At 35.9% G+C, this 18036-nt stretch overlaps 1 protein-coding gene across 1 annotated transcript in view; it reads left to right on the plus strand.

Annotated features, from left to right (window-relative positions):
* CCDC7 (coiled-coil domain containing 7) overlaps positions 1–18036 on the plus strand; it is a 285426-nt gene that overhangs the window by 211769 nt on the left and 55621 nt on the right. Inside the window, exons 23-25 of the mRNA XM_061181406.1 lie at positions 4527–4637; positions 9131–9262; positions 12864–12965. Coding sequence (XP_061037389.1) covers positions 4527–4637; positions 9131–9262; positions 12864–12965 — 345 coding nt within the window. The remainder of the gene's footprint in view (positions 1–4526; positions 4638–9130; positions 9263–12863; positions 12966–18036) is intronic.

The following is an 18036-nucleotide window of genomic DNA, read 5'->3' on the forward strand; positions in this document are numbered from 1 at the left end:
ATCTGTAATTTGACTCATGGAGTTGAGTCAAGTTTGGGCAAGGGGGTGGAAACTAAAGGGAAGGACCACTGTTCCCTCTTATACCTGAAAAGCTTATGTAAAAAGTCACTAGCACTCCCCAAAGAAACCCCAGGGTCCACTAGTACTTTTTGAGACACATTAGCATGACTGATAAAGCACCCATGGAACTCTCAGGTTCTTGCATGTGATCCACTAGTATCACTTGAGAGTGTCTGATGGACCTCTCTAACACCTCTCAAAAGTACCCCATGGGATCTTCAGAGTTTTGCTTTCCTAGAAAGGCACTGTGCTTTACAGGCATACCTCATTTTACTGCATTTCGCAGATACTGCATTTTTTACAAATTGAAGGATTGTGGCAACCTTGCATCAAGCAAGTCTATCGGTGCCATTTTTCCAAAAGCGTTTGCTCACCTCTGTGTCTCTGTGTCACATTTTGGTAATTCTTACAATATTCAAACTTTTTCATTATTATTATATTTGTTATGGTGATCTGTGATCAATGACCTTTGATGTTATTATTGTAGTTGTTTTGGGACACCACGAACCACAGGCATATAGATGGCAAACTTAATTGATAAACGTTATGTGTGTTCTGACTGCTCCACCGTCTCTCTCCCTCTCCTCCAGCCTCCCTATTTCCTCAGACAGAACAATATTGAAATTAGGCCAATTAATAACCCTACGATGGCCTCTGTATGTTCAACTGAAAGGAGGAGTTGCATGTTAGTTTAAATCAAAAGCTAGAAATGATTACGCTAAGTGAGGAGGGCATGTTGAAAGCCGAGATAGGCCAAAAGCTAGACCTCTTGCTCCAAACTATAGCCAAGTTGTGAATGCAAAGGAAAAGTTCTTGAAGGAATCTAAAAGTGCTACTCCAGTGAACACACAAATGATAGGAAAGCGAGACAGCCTTATTGCTGATACGGATAAAATTTCAGTGGTCTGGACAGAAGATGAAACCAGCTACAACATTTGCTTAAGCGAAAGCCTAATCCAGAGCAAGGCCCTAACTCTCATCAATTCTGTGAAGGCCGAGAGAGGTGAGGAAGCTACAGAAGAAAAGTTTGAAGCTAGCAGAAGTTGGCTCATGATGTTTAAGGAAAGAAGCCATCTCCATAACACAAAAGTGCAAGGGGAAGCAGCAAGTGCTGATGTAGAAGCTGCAGCAAGTTACCCAGGAGATCTAGCTAAGATAATTAATGAAGGTGGCTACACTAAACATCAGATTTTCAATGTAGATGAAATGGCCCCCTATTGGAAGAAGATGCCATCTAGGACTTTCAGAGTTAGAGAGGAGAAGTCAATGCCTGTCTTCAAAACTTCAAAGTACAGGCTGACTCTTGTTAGGGGCTAATGCAGCTGGTAACTCGGAGTTGAAGCCAATGCTCATTTATCATTCTGAAAATCCTAAGGCCCTTAAGAATTATGCTAAATCTACTCTGCCTGTGACCTGTAAATAGACAACAAAGTCCAGATAATAGCACATCTGTTTGCAAAATGGTTTACTGCATATTTTAAGCCCACTGTTGAGACCTACTGCTTAGAAAAAAAGTTTTCTTTCAAAATATTACTGCTCACTGATAATGCACCTGGTCACCCAAGAACTCTTCTGGACCTGTACAACAGGATTAATGTTTTCATGCCTGCTAACACAACATCCATCCTGCAGCCCATGGATCAAGGAGTAATTTCAATTTTCAACTCTTATTATTTAAGAAGTACATTTTGTAAAGCTATAGCTGCCATAGATAGTGATTCCTCTGATGGATCTGGGCAAAGTAAATTGAAAACCTTCTGGAAAGGATTCACCACTCTAGATGCTATTAAGAACATTCATGATTCTTGGGAAGAGGTCAAAATGTCAACATTAAGAGAAGTTTGGAAGGAGTTGATTCCAGCCCTCATGGATGACTTTGAAGAATTCAAGACTTCAGTGGAGGAAGTAACTACAGATGTGATGGAAATAGCAAGAAAACTAGAATTAGAAGTAGAGACTGAAGATGCAACTGAATTGCTAAAATCTCATGACAAGATTTTAATGAATGAAGAGTTGCTTCTTATGGTTGAGCGAAGAAAGTGGTTTCTTGAGATGGAATCTACTCCTGGTGAAGATGATGTGAAGATTGTTGGAATGACAACAAGGGATTTAGAATATTACATGAACTTAGTTGATAAAGCAGCAGCAGGTTTTGAGAGGATTGACTCCAATTTTGAAAGAAGTTCTGCATGCTGTCAAACAGCATTGCATGCTACAGAGAAATCATTCATGAAAAGAAGAGTCAACCAATGAGCCAAACTTCACTGTGGTCTTATTTTAAGAAATTGCCACAGCCACCCCAGCCTTCAGCAACCACCACCCTGATCAGCCAGCAGCCATCAACATCGAGGCAAGACCCTCCACCAGCAAAAAGATTAGGAGTAGCTGAAGGCTCAGATGATGGCTAGCATTTTGTAGCAATAAAGTATTTTTAAAACAAGATACGTACATTGTTTTTTTTAGACATAATGCTATTGCACAATTAATATACTGTATCGTGTAAACATAGCTTTTATATATGCACTGGGAAACCAAAAAATTCATATGACTCACTTTATTGCAATATTCGCTTTGTTGCGGGAGTCTGGAACTGAACCCGTGACATCTCCAAGGTGTGCCTGTACTATCCACCCTGCTCACTGCACCAATTTGTCAGAGAAAGCACTGCCAGTTGTTGAGTTGGTCAATTATAACAAGCCAAACTGAAAGTAACAATTAAACCTTTATTCGATTACTGTGATAGCATAAGTACAAGTCTAAACAGGAAAGGTCCCAGCTTTATTATTCCATTTTTCCCCACTGAAGGCCCCAGGTAAGAGATGTTTTATCAGAAATGGTTGATCTCATTGCCAAAGGAGCCCTAAACTAAAGGCTCTTGCCATTTTATGGACCCAGGAGGTAGGGAATGCAGGAAGGGCTAGGAATGGAAAAGTAGTGAAAACTGAGTCAGATAGGAGAAAATTGTCTTCAAGCCTCCCCAATAAGGTTGTCAAAGCAGAGTCACCTGAACAGTACCGTGCCTCATTTGAGCCCTTAACTGGGGCTGTGTAAGACTGTGGTTGGCCTGGAGGGGCCTGAACCCATGAATATACTGGCTGTGCAGTCGGTCTAGTGTGGGTAGGAAGCTTTCTCCCATGGTAACTGCCAGGTAAGATGACACATAGGATTTTCACTTGGATCCACACTCCTTAGTTTTTACACACATGTACATATATTCATACACACATGCATGTGCATGTGCACCTATATATGCATATGTTATGTACACCTATATTTTAGAAATCATGAGGGCTCTCAGACACCTTCAGTTCTAGTCCCTCAGGTCTCCTTCTTGCCTTCCTCCATTTCATATGTGTATGTCCTTTCTTCCAGGGTGTTAATCCTGACTCTTAAAACATCAGCAGATTTATGTATTTGCTCAACCCTACAATGCTTCAACCCTTGTTACAGAATTACTTAGCACATACCACTAAAAAAAAGCCTACTAGGAAGATTTAGTGATTTGCTTTCTGTCTGTCCCCCATACTCTTGCCCAAGACTGAGGGTATGTTTCAAACACTATTTATGACTAATTTGAATCAGTTTTTTTTTTAACCCTTCAGTAGGTTCATTTCATTATGTTTTTTCATTTCCTCTTCTTATCCTTGTTGATTTAGTTTTGTTTTTGGAATGTATGGAACATTGACCTACTTCCAGAAGTAAATAATATACCAAAGGTATACTTAAGAGCGTCATTTCTTCCCCAGTCCTTCCCATGCATTCCCCAGTCCTCTCTCCCACCCTGTCTTCTGGCAGGTAACCAACTGCATGATTTTTTTGCTTATCTTTTCTGTGCTTTATCTTGTAAAGTTAATATCTCTCTGTTTCTCATTTCTTCCAATTACTGCTTTCTGAACCAAAAGTTAGCATACTAGATACCCTTTAAAAATTTTTTTCCACTTAACATTACCTCCTAGAAATTCCTCCATGTAGTTTATAAAAATCTTTTTTAAATTTTTACATAAATATGTAAAATAGTACCACATTATATACCATAGTTTATACTATACCATAATTTATTGTATACACCTTGGTTTATTCAACCAGTATCCTATTCTTGAACATTTAGGTGGTTTAAAATATTTTGCAATTACAAATAATACTGTAATGAATAACCTTGTACATACGTATTTTTATTGTTTCATCTACTATTGTATATTTATGTAATGTATACATACCCCAAAAGTAGAGATTAGTATGAAATATATTTGATTCCTCAAAATATCTATGAAATAACGAGACAGTTTCAGTAGCACCCATTAAAACTTTTCTTATTTTCATGTAAGACCTAACATTTATGGCAATTCATTGATAGCTTTAAAAATGAGAGAAAATGCTACTGTACACTTGTTATAAATTTGAAATCTAGAGATTTCACAATGGATCTGTTTTCCCATTTAGTGGACTAAATGGATCTCTTTATGTAGGTCATATTGGAGTACTGGGTGAAAATCTTATGCTTGTAAATCAAGATTCAGTGTCAAAACCCCAAATGCAAGTAGAGAAACAAATACCTTACAGAAAGGAGAGGAGTCATAGTAAGTATAATAATCATGGGTAACTTTAAATTATTTTAAACTCATCAGAAGGTCTTTTTTCTTTGGTTCATGAATATGTATTTGAGTGTATATTTTATAGAAGTAAAAATAAATGACCTAAACTGAATGCCCTAAGATAACTAGAGAACAAAATCAAAAGTGTTAATACCTTCAGATTGGAATTTCTAGTCATAAGATTATTTAACAGCCATAGGACATGCACTCAGTATCCACCAAGGACCAATAACTGTCCAATAGTATCTCAAAGTGTGTGTGCCTTTTAGATGATTCTGGGAGATTACAGGTTCCAGGAAATTATGCCCAGTGGGCACTTCTGACCAGTATCAGGGCCATTCTGCCATAGGCTCCAACTGACAAACCGAGAAGTTTTTGAGATCTGTAGCTAAAACAGCAAATAGGAATCAGAGAGGCTTAGGGGAAGGGCAGCCTGGGAGGCTTGCTAGAGACTCCCGCCCCCGCACCAGGGTATTCTGTTAATCGGGCCCCACACAGGGCAAGGTCTTCTTGGTAACCTCATAGATAGGTGCCATCAAGTTCCCTGCATGGAAAGTGCCAGTACCAGAAAAGTACGACCAATTGCTGGATCTCTTTTTTATTTGGGGGAGTTGAGAGGATCAAATATTGGCAATCATCTCCTCTGGAATAGGATGTTGTCACCCTTTCCAGATCATGCCTAGGAATTTCACTTGGATGATAGATCCTGGTACCTTGTCTGTGTTAATGGCTCAGTCATGTTGCCCCATGTGAGGCTGCAGAGTGACCAGTCCTTATTGGGTAATGACCTTGTCTGGCACCACCAGGAAGACATCTTCAGTATTGTGGAAGGCTAGTGTTCCTTCCAGTAGCCAGACTTTTTCTAGGTCTTATCATATCTGATGACAAATAGTAGGGGAATTTAGGTAGACTTGTGGAAGGACATTAGTGGTATATTGCAACCCATTCCACATAAAATTAAACTGATCCTGGATTATCCACGTGGACAGTGGTGTCATTTGTTGTACACCAAGTTTCTTTATCTTGGGCAGTAGCCTCTGTGACAGTTTCAAAGTCAGGTACTGCCAGTGCTTAGAGTTTTACTACAGTGTTGAGCTGCCAATAATCCCTTGAGACTCCATGCTCCTAAGGCCATGTGCACAGGTCAGATAGGGCTATTGAGTGGAGAATTAGTCTCATGAAGAACTTTGTTGTTCTTAAACTCAGCAATGAAGGCACTGCTTTTTTCTTTTTCACTCTAGGCAGTTGCTACTCTTTTTGAGAAACAACAGCACTAGGGGCTGCTAGTCAGGGAGGTTTGTGGTCTTCCATATGCCCCACTAAAATGGTGTTAACTGGAGCAGTTTTCTTCGGGGCTTGTGGGCAAATGTGAGCAGGTGTTCACTTAGACAGTACATCTATATTGGTAATACATTCAGTAGTGAATGCCATAAAAAGGTTTTATTTGGAGTTTGGAGGTGGCCAAAGAGACCTATCCACAGTGGGTCTAGGTAAGTGTCCAACTGGTAGTGACCTCAGACCCAAAATCAGAGACATTATTTGTTTTCCCCTCATTTCTGGTGATGGGGTTTGTGCGTCACAGTCGCCTCTGCGCTAGTATCCAAAAGGCCCAGAGATATAATTCTTCCCTACCTCCCCATTGAACTCTGACCCTGGGATACAACCTCTGGTCCCTACTGGGGATATTGGGACCTGGTCTTTGTTGTTGAAAGTTGAGAGTTCGCAATACAAGTTAGAAGGGCTCACCTATTCATCTCCATATTCACAGGGAGAAGCAGAGGGGATAACACTTTCATTAATCATAGCACTTGTTAACATGCAGACCCCAATGGGGCTACCTTTTGTGGCCCTTATGGCCTAATATCTGGCCATCAACCTCCTCTTTGAATAACCAGACTCAGAGAGCTTCTCTAGAAGCATCATCCAGGAGAAAGCACACGGTTACCGTTTTATACTGCTCTCTTTGCCAGTCAGTCTTTACTATTTGGGCAGAAGCTGTTTTCTCCATGCCTGAAAAGATGTCAGTTAGGTTCTGGATTTTGTTGCAGAACATTATCACCTGACCTGATGAAGAAGTTTGATTTAGGGCTTCCCTGGTGGCACAGTGGTTGAGAATCTGCCTGCCGATGCAGGGGACACGGGTTCGAGCCCTGGTCTGGGAGGATCCCACGTGCTGTGGAGCAGCTGGGCCCGTGAGCCACAATTGCTGAGCCTGCCCGTCTGGAGCCTGTGCTCCGCAACAAGAGAGGCCACGCTAGTGAGAGGCCCGCGCACCGCGATGAAGAGTGGCCCCCGCTTGCCACAACTAGAAGAAAGCCCTCGCACAGAAACGAAGACCCAACACAGCCATAAATTAATTAATTAATTAATTTTTTTTAAAAAGTTTGATTTAGTTCGATAACCAGCAGGAGTAGCACAAATAAATCTAGAAATATGAGCTGGTTAACAATCTTATCTACTGTTCTTACTCATTATTATAGCATGATTAACAGGGCTGCTCTAGACTCTGCATTCGTGGTCCAAACATGATTTTAGTGATAGGTTCAGGTGGAAAGCCATCAGAGCATGAACAGTTCCCAGCTGAGGAAGGAGAGCGTCTCGGTATTTGCCTCTCATCTTCCCTCTTTCTTCCTCCTCCTTGAGCAAACTTTCTGCTGTCAGGGCAGACTTAAAAAGGGGTTTTAGAGTGACCACAACCCACAAAGTACCATGGTCCCTCACGAAGTTTAAGATTACCTCCTTCACCATGCAAGTGAACAACCCGGGTCTCTAAGGTCTCTTTACATCACTGGGCAAAGCAATCCCAAGGAGTTCTATATTTATTTAATTAAATCATGAGTCTCAATAACTTACTATGTTGTAGGCTGTCCATCGTTGTCTGGGACCTCATTAAAGCTGACAGCAATGGTTGGGTGCAGCTTAGCTTGTACTTAGTACTCTCATCAGAGGACAATAGCAGTAGCCAGGGAATTGCTTCCCTAGATTTCCCAGAGCCCCTCTGTTGGATCCCTAATTTGACCCACCAGGCATTTTGGCAGGGAGTCTGGGACTAAAGAGAAGGACCACTGTTACCCCTCTAACCCCAAAAGCTTGCATAAACAATCTGTTAGCCCTCTCCAACAGTGCCCCAGGGCATTCTTGACATAGCACTTCCTGAGACTCATTGCTGTGGCTGGCAAAGTGCATTTTAGGACCCTCAGACTCCTGCAAATGACCAGCTAGTACTTCCCAAGAAGCCTTGTAGTCTTCCCTAGCATCTCCCCAAAATTCCCTGGGGGATCTTCATGCTTTTTACTTTTCCAGAAAGGCATTGTGCTTAATTGGGCCACCCTGCTTGCCACCATTTGTCACTGAGAGAGAGCTACCAGTTGTGAAGGTGGTCTATAAAGACAACGAACCAAATTGAAAGTAACAAGCCTTTATTCACTTACTGCAGTAATATAAGTAAGAGTCTAAACATGAAAGGGCACGAGCTCCACCAGTGTTTCAACTAGGCTTTCATTTCCCCATGAAACGTCATCCAGCAAACATCTGATGTATTAGTACAGAGGGGAATATCTCACTCTGAGTACAGATGTTTATATACTATCTTATCTATCTATTTAATTATCTACCATTGTAGCAGTACTTATACTATACCAACACCATAGTTGTGGTATATATATCAGTTTATTCAACCAATGTCCTGTGCTTGAACATGTAGATGGTTGTAAGTGTTTTGCAATTAATGAATGATCTTCTGCATAGGCATTTTCATTGTTTGGTCTATTATTATGTACTAAACTAAAGCATAAATAACCCATGAAACCTGAAGACCAATGTAAAATGTATTTGTTGCTTAGGAATATTTATGAAATAATGAGACAGCTTCAGCATCATCCAGTTTTATGACAGATCTAGCATTATAATAATTGACTTATGACTTTATAAAAATGAGACAAAATGCTACTGTACACTTGTTATAAATTTGAAATCTAGAGAGTGCACATTTAGTGGACTAAATGCATCTCTTTATATAGGTTATTATGGAGTACCAGATAAAAATCCTGTGCTTGTGAAACAAGTTTCAGTTTCAAAACCCCAAATGCAAGTAAAGAAACAAATAACTTCCAGAGAGGAGAGACGCAATAGTAAGTATAATAAAAGGAAACTTTAAATTATTTTAAATTAAACTCATCAGAAGATTTTTTTTTCCTTTGGTTCATGAATATGTATTTGAGCATATATTTCATAGAAGTAAAAATAAATGACCTAAAGTGTGAATACACTAAGATAATTAGAGAACAAAAGCAAAAGTAATGATACCTTTTGGTTGGTATTTGCACAGTCAATAATTACTAAGTAACAAGACTGACTACTTCCACACACACTCATGAAAACTATTCACATGATTTTTCTCAGTTCACCTTTATGGAAAGAAAATTTGATTATTTGGCGTATCCAGAAGTTCCATTATACATATATCATTTTCTACTTAGCATTTCCTCTTCAAAACGAGAAAAACGATACAATAACACTTGAAAATCTACCTCCTGAGAAGAAAGGTTTATTTTCAAGAAACCAATCTCAAACTAAGAACCTTAGAGCTATCAGACAGGAGAATCTTGATAGTAAGTAATTAAACATAAATTTTATAAATTGTTTTTAACTAAATTCAGAACACTTTTTTGTTCATGAATATATCTTCAACCATTTGCTTCTTTAGTAATTATTCCCATCATACTTTAGATCTTTATTGATGATTTATCTGTTTCTTTTATAATCACTGAATTAGATATGTTAAATCTTACACTTTGTGGATTTTTCTATTTATTCTTGTAGCCGTGGCAGGCTTTGGTTTATATCTTACGATACTCTATTATTTATGTGCATATAAATTTTAAATTGATAACATTCTTGGGGGACAGAACATTTTATCCTAATGAAGAGACCCACTTCATCATTTTTATAGTTTTTATTTGTTTATTTTCCTTTAAAACTACCTTATCTGCTATCAGGGTAGCTCCATAAACTTTCTTCTGGTTGGTATTTGCATGATACATGTTTTTTTTCTATCATGTTGCTTTAATTTTCCTGTGTCTTTATGATTTTGCTCTATCTTTTGTAAGAAACTTATAATTGTCTATATTTTAGAATTCAGCCTGATCTTTTAATTACCTCTCATAATCATATATAAACCAATTATTGATATTTTTAAGTGTAATTCCACCATTTTGTATTCCACCATTTTTTGTATCTGATGTTTCTTTCACTCTTTCACTCTATTTTTTATCATTATATATATTTTTCATTAGCCATATTTAATACCAAAAATTTAAACTTTATTCAAAAGTATGAATACTGTAAAACAAAATAATAATTTAAAACATAAGTATTTATAATAATGTTTATAATAACAATATTTCTAAATTAAATACATTTAATGCTTCTGTATATCTGAAAAGTAACGACTGCTTATATATACACGTGTGAGAAGTGTTGTGTTCACATGATGTTTACACTTCAAATAGTGATTTGTATATATCATTAAAAGATGAGATAAAATATGTTGGGTAACTAACATATATTGTAGATATAGAGGTTCCACCACAGATCTGGTTCTCTATTTAGTGCTTTTATGAGCCTTTCTTCCTGAAGCTCAGAAAATGGAAGAGGTATCAGATGAAAGTCTTTTGCCTGACATTTGGAACTGCTAGAAAGAAAAGACTCAAGTTTTAAATACTGAATTATGAGTATTATAAAATTATTTTACATTTTAATTGTTTTAAGCAGAATTATGTTCATGAATGTGTGAGCTTACAGACATCTAAGTCAAATTTTTACTGTGTTATTTAAATTCCTATTTCTTGATTTCCTTGAATTTTGTTTGTTCTGTCGATTATGGAGCGAATGTATTCTCCCCCTATGATTGTGGATTTATCTATTTCTTCTTGTAGTATTGTCCTTTTTCCTTATACTGTCTATGTTGTTAGATGCATACAAAAAAAAATATTTGATAGTCCTTATGGACTCAACATTTTCTTTTTATAAAAGGTACCATCTTAGTCTGTCTCCAGTAAGGTCGTTTGACTAAAATCCTATTTTGTATGACATTGACATAACTCTTGCAGATTTATTTTGGTTAGTATTTGCATGGCATATCTTTTTTCACTTCCTTACTTTCCAATTTTCTATATTCTTATAATTCAGTGACCTCTTATAAATAGATTATAGTTAAATTGCTTATAAATCCAGTGTGACTGTCTTTGTCTCTCCCTACAACATGTAATCCACTTATAATTATTGTACTTACTAATATATTTAGATTTAAATATTTCCTTTTTTGGGCGCTTTCTATTTTTCCTACCTGATCCAGGTTTCTTTCTATTTTCTTTCCTTATTTTTGAATTATTACTTTCTAATTAGTTTAACTTTTAAATCAATCATATACATTGTTAAAAATATTTTAATATTTTTAAAATATTAATACCCTTAGTACAGTAAAGTCTAATTACAACTTTCTTTTTTTCTAAATAAATTTATTTATTTTATTTATTTATTTTTGGCTGCGTTGGGTCTTTGTTGCTGCACACAGGCTTTCTCCAGTTGCGGTGAGCAGGGGCTACTCTTTGTTGCGGTGCACGGGCTTCTCACTGCGGTGGCTTCTCTTGTTGTGGAGCACTGGCTCTAGGTGCGTGGGCTTCAGTAGTTGTGGCACGTGGGCACGTGGGCTCAGTAGTTGTGGCTCGCAGGCTCTAGAGCACAGGCTCAGTAGTTGTGGCACACAGGCTTAGCTGCTCTGCAGCATGTGGGATCTTCCCGGACCAGGGGTCGAACTCATGACCCCTGCATTGGCAGGCGGATTCTTAACCACTGCGCCACCAGGGAAGTCCCTAATTACAACTTTCTAGGTGTATGTATTCAGTAACAAGAGTCTTCCACATACTTTGAGGAGAACACTCTGATTTTTATGCTTAATTTCATAGTCCATTTTGAAAATGCACCAGAGGATTGGAGGTGGGGTGGGCAAGGGGAGGACGGTTTGATCATTTGTTTAAATTGTGTGTATTTGCTTAAATTGTTGTAAAGCTGGATGGAAACTAAGTTGTTCTTGGTATACATTAATAATCCAGAGGTTTTACAATCCAGCTGTTTTACTTTTTATTGGATTAAGAGCCTCTATACTTGTAGCTGAGAAAATGGATATCAGGTGAAATCTTTCATGTAAAGAAAAAGTTTAAATCTTACAAAACTCATCTCAAATTAAGACACTTGGAACTGCCAGAAAAGTGAGGATTTGTAGTAAGAATATCATATAATGATTTTTAATTAAATTTCTCTAGTTGTTTAATATTTATTCAATTGATCATAGAAATACATGCTATATAGTGTATCATATATACATATAGGTACACATATACATAGCATATACAACGTGTTTGTGTATGTATGTTCTCCATTAGATGAAGTTAATTGTGTTTCTAAAGCTTTATTATATATAAAAATATACAGATACATAATCTGTATTACATATAGATTATATATTACATACAGATATATATATATAATAAATATACACATTTTAAATTGTTATATATTCTTAGTGAACTGAAATTTCTGTCTTTATGATGGACATTTTGTAGTAATTTTTTTGTGCCTTTAGTCTATTTTGTCTGATGTTGGCGTGGTATCTTTCTTTATGTAACTACTTGCATAGAATAATTTTTTCGTCATTTTATTTTTAACCTTTTTCTATTATTATGACTTAGCTGTATGTAACTGGTTATTTTTTAATCCAATGTAACACTCTTTGTGCTTTAAATGGAGCATTGAATACATTCGTATTTCCTGGAAGTATGAATATTTTGGGGGTAACTATACAATTGCTTGTATTTTCTGTTTTTCTTACCTGATCTGCTTTTGAATCTTCTAAATTTATTTTGAATGTATTATTTATCATTTCTTTTTTTTCTCATATCTGTTATGAAAATATTGCACTTAATCCTAAAACGTGAATACCTTATAAAACTATTCTTTTGAACAGTACTCCCATTGTCTCTACACTTCGCATACTCACTCTGTAATTCACTATCTCAATAACGTGGTATTTGACTTTATTGTTTCAAACCATGAGAAGAAATATTCCTGGATAATTGACATGTGTTTGAATTACAGAGGATTTTCAATAAATCCAGTTCTCTATTTAATGGATTAAAAGCATCTTTCTTGTAGCTCAGAAAGCAGAAGACGTATTACCCGAGGATGAAGTTGAATTGTCAAAAAGCCAATCTCAAACTAAGAAACTTAGAGCTGTCAGAATGAAAGCACTAAATAGTAAGTATTATAAATTTCAATATTATTGATTTATTTTTAATTAAAGTAAGTGAAAAAAAACCCTCTGTCTTAGGTTTATGAATGTTTACTCATATCTTTTGTATAAATCTATTAGATCAAATATATTTACGGTGTTAGTCAATTCTTTTTTAATTCCATTGAAGTTTCGTTTATTCTGTGTTACTAAGAGATGTATGTTAAATTTTCCCACTGTGATTATGGACTTCTTTGTGTTTACTGGTAGTTTTGCCAGATTGGTTTATATATTTGGAAATGATGTTATTAAATGTGTAGAAATTTATACTTGTTATATCTTCCTGGTAAACATGAGCTATAAAAGTACACTGTTTATCTCTGTAAAAGTACACTGTTTATCTCTAAAAATACATTTTTTTTGCCTAGTGTTTATTTTGTTTGATAATAATGTAGCCATGTTTGCTTTCTTATGATAAGTATTTACACAGTCTTCTGTAAACAGTTCAGACAGAAGTTCGTGGTGTTTTGCATGGTCTCAGTAATTTTTTCATAATGATCCTAAACCACAAGAGAAGCCCAACAGTTTCTTTATTAATTAGTTATGTACAAACAAGTTAGTACCTGTTGGTTACTGCATAACTTTGGTGGGAACATAAATTTTCAACACTGTTAGGTAAGTACCTAGGAGCACAATTGCTGGATCATATGGTAAAACTATAATTTAACTTTGTAAGAAACTGCCAAACTGTCCTCAAAGTGGCTGTAGTGTTTTGCATTCCTGCCAGCTACGAATCAGGTTTCCCATTGCTGCACATTCCTGACATCATTTGTTGTTTTCAGTGTTTGGATTTTAGCTATAGGTATGTAGTGATATCTCACTGTTGTTTTAATTTACAATTGCTTAATGATGTATATGCTGAACATCTTTTCATATGCTTATTTGCCATCTAAATGACTTCTTTGGTAAGTTATTTGTTCACATCTTTGCCCACGTTGTAATTGTGTTATTTGTTTTCTAATTGTCAAGTTTTAAGAGTTCTTTGTATGTTTTGGATTACAGATCTTAGATATATGTTCTGTAAATATTTTCTCCCAGCCCGTGGCTTGTATTATCACTCTCTTAACAGTGTCTTTCACAGAGCAGAAGTTGTGTGTGTATTTTTCTTAATGAAACCCAGCTTATCAATTTTTTTTTTTTGGATTGTGCTTCTGGTGTTCTATCTGAAAAATCCACACCAAACGTAAGATCACCTAGATGTTCATCTGTGTTACCGTCTAGGAGAATTATAGGTTTGCATTTTACATTTAGGTCTATGAGCCATTCTGTGTTAATTCTTGGTAAGGTGTCAGGTCTGTGTCTAGATTCACTTTTTTTTTGCATTTGTCTGTCCAGTTGTATCAGTACTATTTGTTGAAAAGACTGTCGTTTCTCCATTGAATAGCTTTTGCTTTTTTGTCTGAGATCATTGACTATATTTTTATAGGTCTGTATCTCTTTGTTCTGTTACAATTGACTTATTTATCTATTCTTTCACCCATTGTCTTGATTTCTGTAGGAAGCCTTGAAGTTGGGTAGCATCAGTCCTCTGACCTTGTTTTTCTTCAATGTTGTATTGGCTAATGTAGGTATTTTGCTTTTCCATATAAACTTTAGAACCAGTTTGTCAATATCCGCAAAATAGCTTATTGGAATTTTGCTTGGGATTGCATTGAATCAAGTTGGGAAGAGCTAACAGCGTAACAATATTGAGCCTTCCTATCCATGAACATGGAAAATCTCTACATTAAATCTTTGATGACGCTTGTGTCTGAAGAGTTATACTTAAGTATTTCATTTTTGGTGCTAATATAAATGGTATTGTGTTCAATTTCAAATTTCACTTGTTCACTGCTGACATACAGGAAATCAGTTGACTTGTGTATATTAACCTGTATCTGGAAACCTTGCTATAGCCAGCTTATAATTCCAGGAGTTTTGTTGCTGTTGTTGTTCAGCAAGAATAGTTTTGTTTATTTTTCTCAATTTATATACTTTTTCTTTCTTTTTCTTGACTTATTACATTAGCTGTGAGTTCCAGTATGATGTTAGATAGGAGTGGTGAGAAGAAACATCCTTGATGTATTCCTAATCTGAGGATGACAGCATTTAGTTTCTTACCATTAAGTGTGATGTTATCTATTGGTTTCTTTGTAGATGTCCTTTATCAAATTGAGGAAGTTCGCACTATTCTTGGTTTGCTGACAGTTTTACCATGAATGGATTTTGGATTTTTTTGAATAATTTTTCTGCATTTCTGATTGATCAAATGATTTTTTCTTTAGTCTGTTGAGTTACGTTAATTGATTTCCAAATATTGAGTCAGAATTGCATACCTGGAATAAATCCTCCTTGGTCATCATATATAATTATTTTTATACATTGTTTCACTCAATTTGTTAATATTTTGTGGAGGATTTTTGCATCTTATTTGTGAGAGATATTTCTTTGTCTAGTTTTGGCATTAGAGTAATATAGTTTAAATCTATTGTGACCTGAGAGTATACTTCATACGATTTCTATTCTTTTAAATTTGTTAAGGTATGGATTTTCAGCCTGTTTTATCTGTCCGTTACTGATAAGATGGTATTGAAAGCTGCAAGTATAAAAGTAGATTTGTCTGTTTCTCTTTGCAGTTCTGTTTTTGCCTTGTGTATTGATATTTTGTTGCTCTGTTGTCAGGTGCATACTCATTAAAGATTGTTATGTTTTCTTAGGTATTGACCCCTTTATTATTATGTAGTGCTCTCTTTATCCCTGGTAATTTCCTTGCTCTGAAGTCTGCTTTGTCTCAGATTAATATAGCTTCTCTGGCTTTACTTTGATTAGTATTAGCATGATACACTTTTCTCCATCCCTTTATTTTCAGTCCACTTTACCTTTATATTTAAAATGAGTTTCTTGTTGACAGCTTATAGTTGGGTCAGTTTATTTAGTCACTCTGACAGTCTCTGTCTTTTAATTGATAGACCATTCATATTTAAAGTGATTATTGATATTTCATTTAATATTAATCATATTTGTAACTATTTTCTCTTCAATGCCCTAGTGCTTTATTCTTCACCTTCCACTCTTTTCCTACCTTCTCTGGCTTTAACTACATGTTTAATATGATTCCCTATTCTTTTCTTTCTTAGCATATCAATTATATTTCTTTAAAAAAATTTTTAGTGATTGTCTTAAAATTTGCAGTATACATTTACCACTAATCTAAGGGTACTTTCAAATAACACTATGCCACTTCATGGGTAGTGCAGGTATCTGATAACACTGTAATCCCAATTCCTTCCTCCTGTCACTTATAGCATTGTTGTCATTCATTTCACTTACCTATAAGCTATAATCACTGAATACATTGTTTCTATTATTATTATGAATAAACTGTTATCTGTTATATCAACTAAGAGTAAGAAAAGTTTATCTTACCTTCATTTATTTCTTCTCTAATGCCATTCTCTTTATATAGATCTAGGTTTCTGATCTGTATCCTATTCCTTCTCTCTGAAGAACTTCTTTTATCATTTTCTTTCACTGCAGGCCTACTGGCAACAAATTCCTTTTTTTTTTTTTTTTAAATCTGAGGAAGTCATTATATCTCTTTCAGTTTTGAAGGATAATTTTTCTGGATACAAAATTCTAGGTTGGTTGATTTTTTTCTTTCAACACTTTAAATATTTCTCTCCATTCTCTTCTTGCTAGCTTAGTTTGATAAGAAGTATAAGATATTTATATCCTTGTCCCTCTATAGATAAGGTATATTTGGGTTTTGTTTTTGTTTTTCTCTGGAGTCTTTCAAGATTTTCTCTTTGTCTTTGATTTTCTGCAATTTGAATGTGATATGAATAAGTGTAGCTTTTTTTGGTATTTATCCTTTTTGGTGTTCTGTGAGTTCCTATGATCATTGATTTGATGTCTGTTATTATTTTTGGAAAACTCTCAGCCATTATGTAAATATTTATTCTGTTTCATTGTTCTCCTTCTGATGTCCTCATTATGTGTATATTACACCTTTTATTATTGTCCAAAAGATCTCTGATATTTTGTTCCTTTTTTCCCATTTATTTTCTCTTTCAATTTGGGAAGTTCCTAATGTCATATCTTCAAGCTCACTGAGTCTTTCCTTGACTGTATCCAATCTACTGATGAGCACATCAAAGAAATTCTACATTTTTGTTGCAGTGTTTTTGATTTCTAACATTTCCTTTTGATTTTTTCTTAGAGATTCCAGATTTCTGCTTACATCACTCTTCTGTTCTTGCATACTGTCTCTTTTTCCATGAGAGCTGTTAGCATATTAGCCATAATTACTTCACATACACAGTATGATAAATCTAAGATCTCTGTCATGTGAGTCTGGTGCTCATACTCTTCAGACTAGGTTTTTACTTTTAGCATGTCTTGCATTTTTGTTGTTGTTGTTGAAATCTAGACATGATGTATTGGGTAAAAGGAACTGAGGCTTATATAGGCCTTTAGTGTGAGGCTTCTTGTTTATCTGGCTAGGTATTAGGCTGTATTTTTTGTTTACTGTAGCTGTAGGTGTCAGATGCTAAAAGTTCCTATATTGTCCCTTTTTTTGTCTCCCCTGATATCTTTGGGTTTCCCTTTAGATTCCTTAAATAAGGTCTGAGGCTTGCTGTCCTTTTAGCTGTAACTTGCAATTATATAGGAGGCTTATTAATGTGGTGGTAAGGTGTCAGGGAAGGGGAAGCATTCTGTAATCCTCTGATTAGGTCTCAGTCTTTTAGTAAGCCTGTGTCTCTAGGTTTCCACCTTCACAAGTGTTTCTCATGTCTCTCCTAATTGTTTGGTAAGACAGGAAGGCTAGAAGGGGCTGAAATTTTATATCTGCTCACCCCCATGTTGAATATTTCCCTTCCCTAAGGTCTGTTAGGTTCTGGTAAACCGTGTTTTGGTTAAGCTCTGGTAAAATAGTTTCCCTTGAGGGCAGTCTTTTGTTAAGGAGAACAGAAAGCTCTGGGCATGTTTAAAAACAGTTACTTTCCCCTCCCCCTGTTGGAAGCATGTGGCAATTTTCCTCTGATCTTCATCCTGAGA

This window comes from Eubalaena glacialis, chromosome 2, assembly GCF_028564815.1.
Source record: "Eubalaena glacialis isolate mEubGla1 chromosome 2, mEubGla1.1.hap2.+ XY, whole genome shotgun sequence".
NCBI lineage: Eukaryota > Metazoa > Chordata > Mammalia > Artiodactyla > Balaenidae > Eubalaena > Eubalaena glacialis.